This window comes from Homalodisca vitripennis, chromosome 7, assembly GCF_021130785.1.
Source record: "Homalodisca vitripennis isolate AUS2020 chromosome 7, UT_GWSS_2.1, whole genome shotgun sequence".
NCBI lineage: Eukaryota > Metazoa > Arthropoda > Insecta > Hemiptera > Cicadellidae > Homalodisca > Homalodisca vitripennis.
This window is the reverse complement of record NC_060213.1, coordinates 62,430,536-62,446,694: the sequence shown is the minus strand read 5'-3', so window position 1 is coordinate 62,446,694 and position 16,159 is coordinate 62,430,536. Positions and strand designations below refer to the sequence as shown.

The following is a 16,159-nucleotide window of genomic DNA, read 5'->3' as shown; positions in this document are numbered from 1 at the left end:
TTTTTTTAACAATTTATTAGCATTGAGACACTAAAAATCTAAGTTTCTATGGTGAAAAATTTATGGATTTGATCGTAGTTCCAATTTGTAGCACAGTTAACTAGTATTCCCTCTTAAATAATGCGAGATGTGTTTACATGTATTCACAAGATTTAGGCCAAAACAATGAACACACTATGATTTATGAATCGTGATAACAAAATAATTTGAGTTCTTTTTGGAAATTTAGGAAGATGCGATTTAACGAGTGTGCACTGTGCGATACAACCACCACAAATAAACAACCACCTCTGGCCGGTTTGGCACTCCAGGGGTCAAATGGGTCGTCTCGCTCTTGGCTGAACGTGTGGCTGTTGCCAGTGTGGAAAATGCTCCCACCGTTCATATTCTCCGAGATCCCCTCAACATGCAGATCTGCCAGCGTCTTCGGCACAAACTCCACTTTCGGCCGGTTGGCTGCCTCCACCTTCCTGCAATGTCACAGACCAACATTACTACACATGCAAACTGGACTTAATTATTAAAACTAATATGCATGTGACGCTTTTGTAAAGTTTTGTAAAGTGTTGTTTATTCAAAATGGCAGTACAGAAAATAGTTTACAACTTATATTACTTTTACTTCATAATTATATATGGAAAAACTATCTAGGAAATTAATTCTACATGAGATGTGGTAGTATTTCTATGCTTGGTGGACTTCTAACAACTTTCAAGCCTCAGTAAACAGTATCCTTCTGAACTTTATATATTTTATCACAGCAGCATTGAAAGATCCATTTAATATGTAGTTTTATAATTAATGTAATGAAAGTAACTAAAACCCTTTTTAAAAATCTTTTTATTACATACAGTGTTTCGGTTTTTAACCATCATCAGTGTACATTAACCTCTAAATAAATAAATAAATAATAAACAATTAGATATACACATGTGGACCTTTTAAACATATGTTAAATTTAAATGACACAGTTGTAATTTTCTTAATAGTAATCTGTATTTAATATTTTAATTTTTTCAAAAATTGGATTTGTCTTATTTTTCAGATTACTATTTAAAATGTTATGAGGATCTTTATTATAATTTAGATAAATACGTAATTTTTCTTTTGTGTTTAATTTCTCTCCTTTCCTTTCGATATCTAAAATTTCCATGTTATTTTCAATATTTGTGTAGTTATGGTCAGTCTCCAATAAGTGTTCAGCAAAATTTGATTTTATTGTAGACATGTTATTTGTTTTCAAAGCTTGTATGTGTTCTTTAAACCTTTTGTTAAAATTTCTTCCAGTTTGCCCAATATAATAGCTTTCACAGTCACTACAGTTAATTTTGTAAACTCCGGATTGTTTGTATAATTCCTGTTTGTCATCATTTTGGTTCACTTTGTTTTCAATAAGTTTAAATGTATTATTTCTTGTTTGGTGACTGATGGAGAATTTTGAATTTTTAAAGGTTTTTCGAACAGCTTTGTTTAATTTAGTATTGAATGGTACACAAATATATTTCTGAATCTCTGTAGTATTAGGATTAGGTAGTATTTTGTTGGTTTTATTGATTTTTCTTGTTTTCTTCTTAATCATTTTGTCTACAATTTGGGATTGATATCAATTTTTAACAGCTAGGTATTTTATTATTTTAATTTCTTTACTTTTATTCTCATCACTCATTGGTATATTTAATATTCTCTTTACCATTGAGTGAAATGCTGCTAATTTGTATTTCCAAGGATGGTTAGAGGAAGATGATATTAGAAGATCTGTTTGGTTTGTTTTTCTATAAATTTCAAATGAGTGACTTCTATTAAGATTAGAAATACTTATATCAAGAAAGTTAATTTTGACTTTTTGAATTTCTTTAGAAAACTTAATTGTTGGTGATATAGAATTGAGAAATGTTAAAAAGTGTTCTGCCTGGTTCTCATCTCCATTGAAAAGACATAATATATCATCCACATATCTAAACCAATAAATTATTTGTTTTCAGGCCTTTTTGCAAATATAGTATATATATATATATATATATATATATATATATATATATATATATATATATATATGCAACATTTAGAAAAGAACAAAATAATAAGTAACACATCCATTTAAAGACAAAATAAAAAAAAGTTGACCGCTTTTTGAAAATTTGAAAGTGTATTCCTGAGTGAAACTTAAAATTGAGCAAGTTCCAAATTTAAAGTGTGGTGCTAAGTCGTGTAATTAAAAAGTTAGCTATTGGATCACTTTAAAAAACTCACCCGGTAGATAACCCTATAAGTGGAGTTAATAACATAACAAGTAGTTTTATAAATATATGTTTCAAGAGATCTAATATACATATATATTGTTGATGTGTAAGCAGTTGACTTTAGAGTGAAGGCCACATTTGGAGATTGATACACTCACCAAGGACATTATCACTGAAGAAGGAAGGCTACAGCAATGTAGAGGCATGAATAGTGATAGAAATTCTGGGGAAGAAGACAATGGAATATATGGCCCTTGGGTAGCCTGAAAGTAAGCTATTAAACTGAAGTAATGCTATTCTGCGGTCTTAGTCCTGGTAAGAAGATACAGAAGTAACAATAACAAGTGACAATACCATCAGTACAAAATGATTGGTGCATTTGCAAGATTTTCCCTTCCACATAAAAAAAGTTATGATGAAGTTATTTTAATGTTTATGTATTGTTGGAAAAATAAAACAATCAAATAATAAATATTAAAATTTGTTTAAGTTTTGTGACATGAAAAACATTTTTCATTTGGCAAATGTGTATCATATCAACAAGTTGTTAAATTTAGAAAATATTTAGTACATACGAGTATATAAACTGTATTTATTTTGCATACATTTTATATAACAAGACAAAACAATCATATATGATATTAAAAATAAGAAGACAATAAATATAAAACATGTTATACATTTTTGAAAACATATTATATATATAATACAGCAAAAACAACTTCAAAGTGACTCCATAGAAGAAGAAATATAAATGTCTAACATAGGAACCATAGAAATGATGCAGGAACACAGTGAAGCAGAAATATGGGGACTAGTGAATAAATCAAGTTCAGTTTGCCTCTGGAGTAGAATGAAAGTTTAGCACTCATTTTGCCTGTTGAGCGCAAAAGATTGAAAAAACTTATCTATAAATTATCAGTAAAAATGTAAAATTTACTTAAATTGCGGAACTCCTGCTATGGACCTCTTCCAAGGTAATAGATAATAAATTAAATATTCTAAACTCTCATAGTTAAACTTCATGTGATCTATAGTTAGAGAACAGCGGATTAGATGGTATATTGTTTGCATTAGTTGATTTGGGCCTTGGGACACTTTTACAACCAATAATAAATTAGATACAAGGATTTATTCGATTCAGTTTTTTTGCAATTACTGGCACTAAAGAATGGCACAGGGGATAAAGTTCTTTAATACCTAACCATGGAGTATTCAAGCTTTGCCTTTAAAGAAATTAAGGTCAGTACTTAAGACTATTTTAATATCTGCAAGTCTCTACAATGTCCAGGAGTTTTATAGTATTTCTTTTTTAAATAATTGTAATTTTATTTACTGTCTTGTTTATTTTAACTTATTAGCTAATGTTACTTATTTTTGACATTGTAATGCAACTTGTTGTCCTAACTTGTTTTTTGTAAATATAAGATGTCTAGAAATGGTAAACATTTTTTATCCTAAGATGTAGAAAAAACAAAAATCAGTAATTCTATTTTATGTGTAAGCAACCTTTGCTAGACATAAATATTATTCATTTCCCATTACGATAGAATATGGTCTGCTGACACAGTCATGGCAGTTTTCATTGTAAGCATAGGTTAAGATGTACATTAAGTACATTACACATAGAATATATTATTATAAACAGATTTCTAAAAAGCATTTAGAAAAAGGTTTAAAAATTCCTTTACTATGAATAGAGAAATAATCAGTACACATATTTTTAAAGCTAAATATTTCAGAGAGAACATAATGTCACAAAAGCCAAAACTACTGGATCTCTTGTAAACTATCTCCTTATCACTTACTTCTCCTGTAGGTTCTCCACGACAGTCCTCATTATTTCCGTGCACTGCTGATGGTACTCGTAAAGGGCTTCGGCAAAAGATGTCATTTGAGAGATCTGTTCAACCTGTATAGCAAAACATGTACTACAGGATTATACACATTATCACAATCTGCAGCATGTGGTTGTTACAAAATGTGCAGAGAACAACTTCAAAGCATGTTAACACACAAGAGCTAGCTCCCCACTACTATGAACACGTTAAAATTTATACTTGCATAATACTCTCAAGTTTAATCACTATTGAAATAGGCTTGTCCGTTGCCGTTTGCTTACAATTTTGACAGCCAGCTTTCACAGAGATGATGTTATTTTTCCACCATTTCAAAGAGTACAATATATGTGAACATTTACAGTAAAATATAATGATTTAACCATGAATTTGTTAATTTGGGCATTCATAATAAACATGTGAGTCTTTACTTATTACATTTAAGCACATTAAACCAATATTTAATACTTTTATTTTTGTGAGGCCTTTCGATAGCAAGGCTATCTTCGTCAGACACATCACAAAAGTCTTTAGTTCAAATTATATTGAAGTGATTATTCTCAATTCCTATCCGATTGGAAGGAATGTGGCTGTGCAGTACAGATCTGAGTCATGTAAATCGGACTGAGCCAATTATAAAAAGAGCTGCAAACAAACAATACATGAGGAATGCCTTCAATGTTATCAATGTATTTTTCTGCGATGGCACATTGACCACGTCATCACTATTAAATACGATTAATAACATCATAACTGAATTTACTCATGGAACAGAATATCCATCAACATGATCTTTTCACCAAATGCTAACAGAAAGAATTCTGTTAGAATCCAGATAATGTATGGGCTTTAACCATAATAAAATAGCATAAAAGGGCACTAGACTTTCAATACAGAATGAAAACTAAATGATTGTAATAACAGAAACTCAATATGCACAATCATGCAACACTGGGTTATACTCACATCGTTCTCCAGCAAATTGAACATTCCCATCTGTGCGAGGTGGAGTGACTCTGCAAACTTCTCCTCAGCCTGCCGTATCTCGTCATCTGCAATGTTAGATCCTGTTGACATAGCGGCAAGCCTACGTCAACCAAAGTGAAAACCAACTCAACGGCAAACTTAAACCAACATTCCTGATGATCATCAAACCTTCTAGAACTTACTCAAACTGTGCTCAAATTACCAGAAGTATCTACTTCAATTAAACAATACAACAAATTACTTAATAAATTATATGTTAATTATATGTATTAATCTCTTGTGCTAGATTAAAATATAAAATTAAATAATTACATAGTTTAAAAAAATGTAATAAATACAATTTGTTTCACATGAGCTTTTAAATTCAGTTGAACAAGTTTTTATTCGTTAACTTAATTTTATTATGACTGAATATGTCACAAACAAAATTTTGCAACCAGAAAGGCTTGGAATAGAAATAGAAGAAAAAATAGATTTAGTAAAGCACTGAGTTTCATGGAAATGTAACAACAGCAAACTTTATAGGGAGTTTGATGATCACCGTAAATAATAACATAAGAAAAATGAAAACTAAACACTAAACAAATAAATAATATTAATAATGTACATAACTAATAAAATAAAGTTCAATAAACATAATAATAAATACTCAAATAAAAGAAAATAATTACAGAAAATGTTGAAGGTGTAAAAGAACAGGTTTATAATTTAATTTCAATAGTACTACATAAAAATGGTGTATTTACAAATTCTTTTTTAAACAGTGCGAGAATATGAAAAACAGACAACACACCATCAAGAAGACACCAATCATGGAAATAAATGACAACACAGAATATGTTACGTGTTATACAGGATGTCAATTAAATCCCACGAAAGCTTAATATTATTTTAAACATTAAAAATATAGCTACAAAACTTTACATGATACTAACAATGTTTTAAACTACAATAAGCCACCATTATGGTTAGGATCACCCTTTTGAAGTTGGGTTCGTAGCAATGTATTCAACTAATAATATCCCCTTGGGAGCATAGTGGTCCTCTGAATACGTACTAAAATATTTTTTCATGTATAGTTTTGTAGCTCTATTTGTAATGATTAAAATAATATTAAGCTGTCCCGGGATTTGACTGACACTTTATACATTTTTATACCAGCAGTATATGGAATAGCCTACGCCAGAATACTGTAACAACATTATTCTACTGAAACATACCATTTTGATCATTCTATGGGGAATCCTCTCCCTCTAGCTAACACAAGTATAAAAGACAATTTACAGAATTTGAATTGTGTATATCGATGGATGAGATCTACTTTTCCATATTTAAAATGTCAAGAACATGTTTTCCGAAGACATGTCTTCAAAACTAAAATATTAAACAGCAAACACCTCTATTTATACGAGAGAATCGGGAAATAAATAAGAACAAAACATTTGCTGAACCAGAATTAATTATTTTTATTGTTTTTACAGATATTCAAGATCAAGGCTTGTCATGAATACAATTTAAATATTTGTAGAAGTAAATGATAACATGAATAATACTACATGAAACAAGCACTTTTAAAATAACAATACAGGTCAATCGCAAATTTATTTTGTTTTAAAAAGGTGGATTTTCCTGTATTTTTATGTTAAAACGTTTCACGATAGTTATGATTTTTACTCAAAGGTTAACTATTTCCAAGTGTTACTGAACAAAGTCTGAACAAGGGAATTTTGTAATATACGAAATTGAAGTCTTATGTTAAATTTAATATTAAAGCAATATTTAATATTTATATCTAAAAAAACAATAAAAATAAAAATAAATTGTTTGTATATTATTTTTTTTTTTACAAAAAACAATTACATGGTAATATAATAGAAAATAGTAGTTGCTAGTTTTAAATTTTGATGTAAGGTCACTATCCTCTCAACATTTGTAATAAACCAAAAGTAGATCCCATTAAATTTGAAATATTATCCAAATTTCTTCATCACAAACTTTTTGGTCATCCTGCAGGTTTCTACTTACTTGAAATGTATTAAGTGTCTTGTGTTATATATTTATTAATATACTTAAGAGGTAACTGCACTAAAACAATCTTGCCAAATTTAACAAGGCTTTTTCTTTTAAAAATACACTATTATTCATCATTGGCATATTTAAAACAGGTGTATAGGTTGTAATTATTTTAAATTGATTTTTGTTGAATAAATAGCGATCATATATGAGAACATACGGATAGGAGGTCTTTGGATGTGTTTAAGTCTTCCTTTAAAAAAATGAAAGACCTAGCAAAATTCTAGAAACATAAGTTTTGGAGTAAAATCAGTTGAGATTTAGTGTTGTCCTTGTGGAAAAGTTCAAAATGAGTGTCAATCCTGATTCTTAAATTGCATTTTAAAACTTTGTTTGATATTATTTAGAATAAAAAAATCTGTAACTTTTTGTCTATTATATGATCACTGACCCAAGCTTTATTAACATATTAATACAACCTATTCAATTATCAAACATTCAATTCCAGTCTTTGGATTCTATTGATTCCCTAATAACGTGTATACATTACTGTAAAGGGTTTTCTAACTCCAACAATAATTCAAATATAGCTTTAGGAATAAGTTAACCCTGTTTTTCATGCTATTAGTACAAGGTTAAATCTTGAAGTCTAGAAACCAATTTGCATTGTACAATCACATGATTGGGTTTTTCATGAAATCGGTAAAGAAACTATTCCTAAAAAATAAATTAATCGTTAGCCACATCAGTTATGGTGGAGATTGAAATGGGAGAGTATCATTCTCAGATACCTTTATATAGTTGTCTAAGCGTGATATAAATATTATTTCTTTACCTGATGGTCGGTTAAGCACATCAAGGTAGAATAAATATGATGTGAAAAAAATATTTCATATTTTTTACCATTTTGATGATTTGATACCCTCCCATTTCAACATCCTCCAAAATGATGACAAGCAATTTCTTTCTTAGGACAAAAATCCTCTACCTAGTTAAAAAAAAACCAAACAGTGTACTTATGCAATGTGAATTGGTTCTCAGCTCCTAATCTATTGCAGCAATCATAGTTTGAAGTGTTGTAAGAGGTTATGAAATACTCCAATGTAAATCTTTCGGGTTCATCTTATTACAAGATAAAATAGGTGATATTAGTGTGATGATCACATATTTATACTAAAGACAACAACAATGCAGAGGTAAGACTCAGGGAACTTGAATCCATCAAGATATCGTCATGCTCATGCATATAATTCGAAACAGTGCTTAGAACAATCAAAGGAGTGCATATGAATGTGTGTTTATTAAAATCTGCGTTTTATCAGCTATGAGTGTATTGTAAACTTAAAAACAGTTAAAGATCTGTTTATTATTAAATCCCCTCTCTAGATTGTGTCGGTTTTTGGTTTGTATGATGTTCAATGATGACAATTGACAATCTGAGACAATTTCGGAGTTGATTTGGAAATATTCAGTTTTTCTTCATTGCTATATAAAAATTAAAATGTGAGACTAAGACGATATACTTATGTAAGAAAACCTGTAGTTGTAGAAAGCAAAAACACAACAACATAAACAAATCAAAAGCATTATGATGTGAAAAGACAACAATAACATACAGGGGTCATCTTGTAATAAAGAACATTTTGATCATACGCATTACAGGCATTCAAACCACTACTGCAGCAAGTTATGTTAAAACTCTCCCACTTCAAATTGATGCTAACAGCTAACGGAATTTACTGATGAGTTATGGCACTTCGTGAAACTTTGTCAACTTGATACTTTATTTCTTGTACAACAGACTTGGTCAGTCTCCAATATTAATTTGAATTCCCACAATTTTAATTTGATACTGATCGAAGGAATGCAATATAACTACAACATTAAAAACAATTAACAAACAAGATTTTGTCCAAACATCTCCCAAATCCAATGTAAAAATTAGGGATGAGGATGTGAATTGGGAAAATAAATACAAAACTAAATAACCCTATTTGTGGCTCTTAATAACTCCATACTCAAGAATGACCAGATCCTGTTGATGTTGGTGGCTGTTTCAACTGATATCTTCTACATCTCACAACTTTTGGATATTAATTTTTTTCCATTTTTGTTTGTTTTCCTTCTATATTTTTAATTTTACAAGTTCAGATAACCGATTTCAGAATATTCAAAAGTGTTTAATTTTATTACTACACACTAACTAAAGCATGTCAGGTACAGTGTCTAGAAATGATTTTAGGCTGTAAGTGATGCAAAATATGAAATTTCGGTTAATTTGTATAACAAATCTTATAACATGTGATTAGGAATTTCTCTTCTCCTTTCAGCACTCATATTGGTTGTGTTATAGTCCTAACTTTACCTTTTAACGGCCATTTTTTAATTTCATTTAATTTTTTTCATGAATTATTAAATATCTACAGGTCTTTCCTAAAATCGTGTCTTTGTATCTCTGTCCGGCTGACTCCTGATAGAAAGGTCCTAGAGAATTGAAACTTGGTACATAGGTTCTTCTTGGTCCTAGAGAGAACTATTGATCATGGTGTCAAAAGGTTAAAAGAGAGTAAAGTTGCACATAACAATGTAAAGAAATGTCATAAAGACTTAAAATGCATCATTACATTCAGTAGGATCCTTCAGTATTCTTTTAACAATGATAAATGTTCATGAGTGTATAATTACTCTGTAAACATTTAATGTTACTTGTAACACTTTGTTTATCAAAGATACATCTTAACAAAAACTGCTTTGTATAGTGACATTGTGGGCTGAATTGTCGAAACATTTTGTCACAAAAAGATAACATTTCTTTATCCATTATAGATTGAAAAGGTCCACTGTGCCTCTCACACTTCAATATCTACAAGATATATTTCAGTATGCAAGTATTCAGTAAATTACTATTTTATAGTCTTGACATAATAACCTAGACTAATTTTTAAAACGTCGGTACAGAATACTAATAAAAAAGAACAACATCTATAAGAAAGGATCACAAAAGCTTATTTTCGAAGTTGTATAAGTCAGTGCTTGGTAGATTTATTTTAAGGTCATAAAAAAATTCAACACTCCTCATTGCTGAAGAAAATTAAGTGGTTTTGGTGCAATAACAAATAGGTATGTGGGGTGTACATTCATTTAAAAAAATCACACACAACATAAAGTAGATTATTTATATTGACAAAATAAAGCTCTTGGCGATTCTGTTCTTCACTGATGCATGTGTCCAGCTGTTGGATTCGTTCCCAGCGCAATCCAAAAAACTTCAAGCTTTCAAAGACAAAAAAAATCTAAAATCACAAAAATGCAAAAATAAAATAGAAAAGGGATGCATAAGAATCAAGACGAACATGACCTGACACATTGATCTAAAGTTAAAAAGAAAAATAAGAAAATAAATCAAATAACGCAAGAAAAGAAACAAACAGTAAAAAAGCTGGACTAAGTAGTGTGGTGACTCACCGGTGGGCAATAAGAACACGTCGATAGCAGCCAGGAGTCCTGATAAACACAACAAGTCCACAGTTCCACACACAAACCGGTTCTTCTTCAGTAATAACCAACAGTGCGAGTCAGTAACCGGGAGGTGCAGGATCTACCTCAACGTTTACTACTGAAGAAGAAGAAATGTGTTGAAACAGTGAACGTTGCACTGGCTATCCTAGTCACTACCGACATGCCTTCTACTCACTATTCCGAGGGTCGGGCCGGGACTTTCAGTTTTCATTTAAGAAACTTTTAACCATTTTGAGCGATTGTTGCGAACTACTGAAAATTAGCTACTGGCAGTAATAGAGTAATGGGTACATATAACTAACACTCCTGCACACCAAATAGTGCTACATTAAAACTGATAATTTAGTTTGCAATTAATGAAGATTTATAATTATTCAGTCCATGTTCCTACTTATTTATTGTGTTTTATAAATACAATCAATTGTAATAAACAAATTATTTGTATAATCTCTTGTTTTGGTAGAACTTGAATATGACTATAATTTGTTGGTATTTATAGGATTTTAGAAAACTTTTGGACGCGTTTCTTTGAGGAGATCAAGGTGACTGTTTGTAGGAAAAAGCCAAGACCGTTTTAATGCATTTTGAACATGATAAATATTTATACTAACCATAAATGTTATTAAAAAAAAAACACTTGAATGTATATGTAGTTTATGAGCAATTTACCAGCCTATTATAATTGATATTGCTGTATTTCTTGTACTAATCAAAATACTGAGATTTTGATAAAAAATTAGAATAGTATACACAAATGGTTTAACCTTAAAAATCTGTAATGATAACGTACTAAGAAATTCATTTAAAACATCTTTTGTTTCATATGGACGCTTTACATATATAAATTCTCAGAATCCTGCAAGTACAAGTACATGTACATTAATATTACTAAATGTATCTAATTATACTTATAAAACAATCATTGAACAAAATCAATATATCAAATTGGTTTTTGGGTTAACTGGTATAAAATGGATCTGGTAAAGATGTAACTATTTTGTCAATACCATTTCATATATATATCTTTGTCGTCCATTCACAAAAATTAGATTATTTTGTTTGTATCTAGCGTCCTATCTTGCTCTAAGTAGTTTATCGTTTTCACTATCTACACCTGTTTATGTGTTCATAACAAATTTCAAAGAAATGAAAATAACCTGTGTTTTATATTACTTTAAGTCATTTGTAAAAATCAGAAGAAATAAATTAGTAATATATATATATATATATATATATATATATATATATTACTAATTTATTCTTTTAAATTCTATAACAGCATGTATTGATTATTTAATTTGATATTAGAAAAACATGTCATAAAGGTAAATTCAGCATTGGTTAAGCATTTTCATTTTAAAAGTATATTTTGGCAATTTTCTATTAGCTATATAACATTAATTTTTATTTATCATAAAGTTTTATTTGGCTTTATTGTAAGAGTACAACTTTAACACTTGCACAAATGTCCATAAAATAATATTCCTAAAGAATTCTGACACAACAAATTGAAAAATTAGTTCTTCATACAATAATGGTCATCAAAAGTATTTATTTATTCAATTTAATACACATTAAGTTGAAAATGAAACGTAAATGTCTAATTGCAAAAATATTTTTATCACTTTCTAGAAAATCATTTTATGCAACCAATACATTTTTGTACAATTACAAATACAATATTATTGTAAAGTTTCTTGACAAAAACAACAGTGTTTAAAAATTTATGACTTTTAGTGAGGTTTTAGTGCTGCTGATTTAGCATAATAGTGGAGTGCTAGAAATGGATTTGAGCATTTTTAACTTCTTAAATGGCATCAGATCAAGGATTGAGACAGTTAGAGGGATTACATTATTTTATATGTACAAATTAGTTCAATGGAAATAATATAAAAAAAGCAATGAGACTAAATTAAATATGAAAAAGGAATAGAAGAGAAAAATAAAATATATAGCTGAGTGTTAAAATCCTATGCATGAAAATAAATGATTATGAAGAGCAAAAAGAAAAAGTAAACAAAAAAATTACAAACCATTTTAATTAAACAAGATGCAATAGGAATTCTACAAGGGTTGCCAACTATTCCTAAATTTTCTTTAGATGGACCAGAACAACTTTTAAAAATGTAACAAAATTAATGGCAATAATAATATTTCCAACTTTGTTAATTTATAAAAAATTATAAAATGTATGGTTTGCTACAAATTTTAGAAATTATAAATGAGTATAGTCCAAACCATGTTATATATTTTAGACAAAAGAAACAAGAACTAAGTAAACAATATTTTCCATTTGAGTGAAGGATAGTCATATGAATGAAAAGGCAACTGGCATAATAACCAGAAGCATCCACACAAAAGAAAATTAAATCTGCTATAATTACACAATTTATTAGAATTTCTAACATAGAAGATGCTAAACAGGATAACCTCCTTTATTTTTACATACACAAATATAACAAACTAACAACAAGCTTCTGTTTATACTAGTGACTAGCAAGTAAGTACTGGAGTTTAGAGTTCAAATCCCATGGGAGATTGAAGCAAGTTTTGTACGAGCTTGTACCACTTCCATTGACAATGTTTATTACAATAATTAAAATTGCCATTAGTGTAAAAATATTAATGTTATTGCTAGTATGATTTCTTTAATATAAATATCTAAAATGTTACTATCAATATAATTATCTAACAAAATTACATACTCTATGAAAGAAACAGTCTGATTATAATACCCTATCCAAACTCAAAGTATTAATAAAATTATTAAATTTAATAAGTCTTTATTGAAAGAGTAATTCATATCATCCTAATTTGAGTGGGTAGCTTTTTTACCTGCCATTTATATGATTTATATTTTTGCCTGCCACAAAATGACACTCTGTGTATCCCGTTGTGTTCCAGGCATAGCTGAGTACTGTTGTGTAATCCACACACACTTCTGAATGCAACCAAGCTCGAGTGCATGGTTGAGGTAATATTTATTATCAATTAGTAAATACAGCTTTTTCAATATTTTATTTTGTTTTTTGGCCCCTTAATTATCTAACTAGTTGTAAAGAGAAAATGTAAATTTATACTTCGTAACCATAAATACAGTTTACTAGTCATAGTTTTGTAAAGGTAGAAATAGAAAAGGACATTCTATCTCTACGTTTCAAATGTGAACATTGTTCAGTATTGTAGAACCTTTAATTTGATATAGTGAAAATCCCCCTTCATACCATTTAAAATTTTTGGGTTGTTGCCATTTTTACATTTTCGAAAAAGTAAATTTTAGTGGTAGAAACGTTTTGAAAAATACAGTCATGCATGGTTTTATTTCAATTCTAGTGTCATGAAATATCAAAAAACAATTAAATTTTGGTATGGATTCAAATCCCCTGAATGGCAAAAAGAACAAAATATAAAAAAAACCCACTGTTTTACATACACTTTAGGCAGCAATTTTGAAACAAATAAAGATAATAAGACATTTTTTGTCAAAATATTTAGGATGCAAAGACCCTTATAATGGTATACATCATAATACATGTTTGTAATTGAAAGTTTTGAGATTCGAACATGGAACCCTATGTTTTTGGGACACTGTATTTTTACAGAGTTGAAATTATTTCAAACAAAATTATTTAGGATCAATTTAGTGGAGAATCCATTTTAACTAAATCTCTGCAATTAGCGTTTGACCACCAAACATTTCAGACAGACCAAAACTATATATGTATATTTATTTAGAGAGTATTATAAGTAATTTGACAATTATTTGTTTTTTTTTATCACATACTAGTTCATTTATTTTAAACCCATGTGTGAAGGAAACAGCGAAATATAAAATAATTGAATCACAAAAAGAAGTCACTGTGGTGTAGCGGTAACATGCTTATCTAGCATATGAGAGAACGAATTGAAGTCCCAGTGAACAGGAGCAAAATATACAACATATAGCCTATCTCGCAATAAACTATTTCATACATTGTTGTTTACGTACTTTTTATTCCATAATTAAAATGTAACAAAAAACAGTATGTATAGTCAATATTTCTTCAAATCGTGTATTTTAAAGAGGATTTGATTAACACGTTCACGATAACAAGATTCACGCTAATTTCAAGACTTTTTTTATATGCCATTGGATTTTTCAATAATAATCGCATAAACCGTAATCTTTTTTTACATTAAACATCTAAGTATAATGAGAAAAGTATATAGGCCTCAGAATTTTGCACAAAAACATTATTTCAATATATTTTTTAATGTTTCTCCGTGTGCTAATGGGGTACATGATAGTCTGAGGTATTCATTTAAGCACGGGATCAAATTTAACAAACCACCAAGACAGGCAAACAATAGAGATGCAATAGGGAAATGTATAGCAAAGTACACCCCATCAGGGCGCATGACACGCTTTATGAAGCCCAGTGTGTACCTGACACAATGACAGTTGTGAAAGATCGCATGTACCCGATGGGGCTTGAGTTTAAAACTGTGTTATAAACAGGAATTTGTTTTATATCCATCAATTTTTCACTATAGAAACCTAGATGTTAGTGTTTTAATGCTAATGTTAATAGTAATGGTTTATAATTTATACACAGTATAGGTTTTATGGAACTCAAAACTGAATACGAATTATAAACCACACATACTCACAAATGTGTACTAACAAATAATCTTAATTTTAACAATGCATTAGCACTAAAATTGAAATTTTAATAGTGAAAAATTTTTGGATTTGAGAAGAGTTTCTATTTATAAGACGGTATTAAAATTTAACCCCATGTTAAAATCGGTGTCTCAGAAGCATGGGCGGCAGGAAACTAATATGCTCTGTTAAAGTGAAATAGTTACTTGACGATTGGAGAACTAGAAAAACTACAGGACAGTAAATTCTTTGCACATTTTAATAAAGTTCCTTTGAGGCCTATTCAGATGCAATAAAGACCTTTGAATTTCCACTCATAAAAATCCACAATTATTGAGTATTTTAAAATACCTCAGATATTTAAAACCATGAAATAACTTGTAAAGCAAACTCATTTTAATTATTCATTGGTCAGTTCTATATAAGCCCAATAAATACAGTGTTAAACGTTTAAAAACTTTAAAACTTAAAAAGTGATTTATAGGCCATAAATGTTTAGCACTGAATAAAGTAAGTTGTTCAGCACTCAAAGAATGTTGATGAATGAAACTCAATTTCGAACAAACTGTATGTGACAGCATAAGTAATCAAGGGTTAACTTAGGCAAATACGTGTTTCGTCACCCATTACTGACGCACAAGACCGAAATACGGAGACAACCACACCAACAGAAGTGTAACATTACATAATGCAGGTGGTAGTCACATGAAGTGCATGCAGCAAGAGAGAAATGAGAGAAAAATAAATGTAACACCAAGATGTGAGTTGAAAAATTACTCAAAACTACTACAATCAAATTATCCAAATCTTTATATTACTGTACTGTGATGGCTGAGAAATGATTATACATAGAAAAAAACCAAAAAGAGGTATGAAGTGATTAGAGGACACGGATTTACCATTCCGATCTAAAGCTAATC

General features: G+C 29.5%; 1 protein-coding gene across 9 annotated transcripts in view; it reads right to left on the bottom strand.

Annotated features, from left to right (window-relative positions):
• LOC124365926 (endophilin-A) overlaps positions 1 to 16,159 on the bottom strand; it is a 71,123-nt gene that overhangs the window by 18,293 nt on the left and 36,671 nt on the right. For 3 of the 9 annotated variants that reach the window (XM_046822052.1, XM_046822057.1, XM_046822056.1), the window contains 3 exons: positions 5,045 to 5,130; positions 4,049 to 4,152; positions 289 to 470 (listed from right to left, as the gene is read on the bottom strand). In XM_046822052.1, the coding sequence (XP_046678008.1) occupies positions 289 to 470; positions 4,049 to 4,152; positions 5,045 to 5,130 (372 nt within the window). Of the gene's footprint in view, positions 1 to 288; positions 471 to 4,048; positions 4,153 to 5,044; positions 5,146 to 10,543; positions 10,583 to 16,159 lie in introns of all 9 variants that reach the window. The other 6 variants (XM_046822058.1, XM_046822061.1, XM_046822055.1 and 3 more) reach the window with 4 other exon arrangements.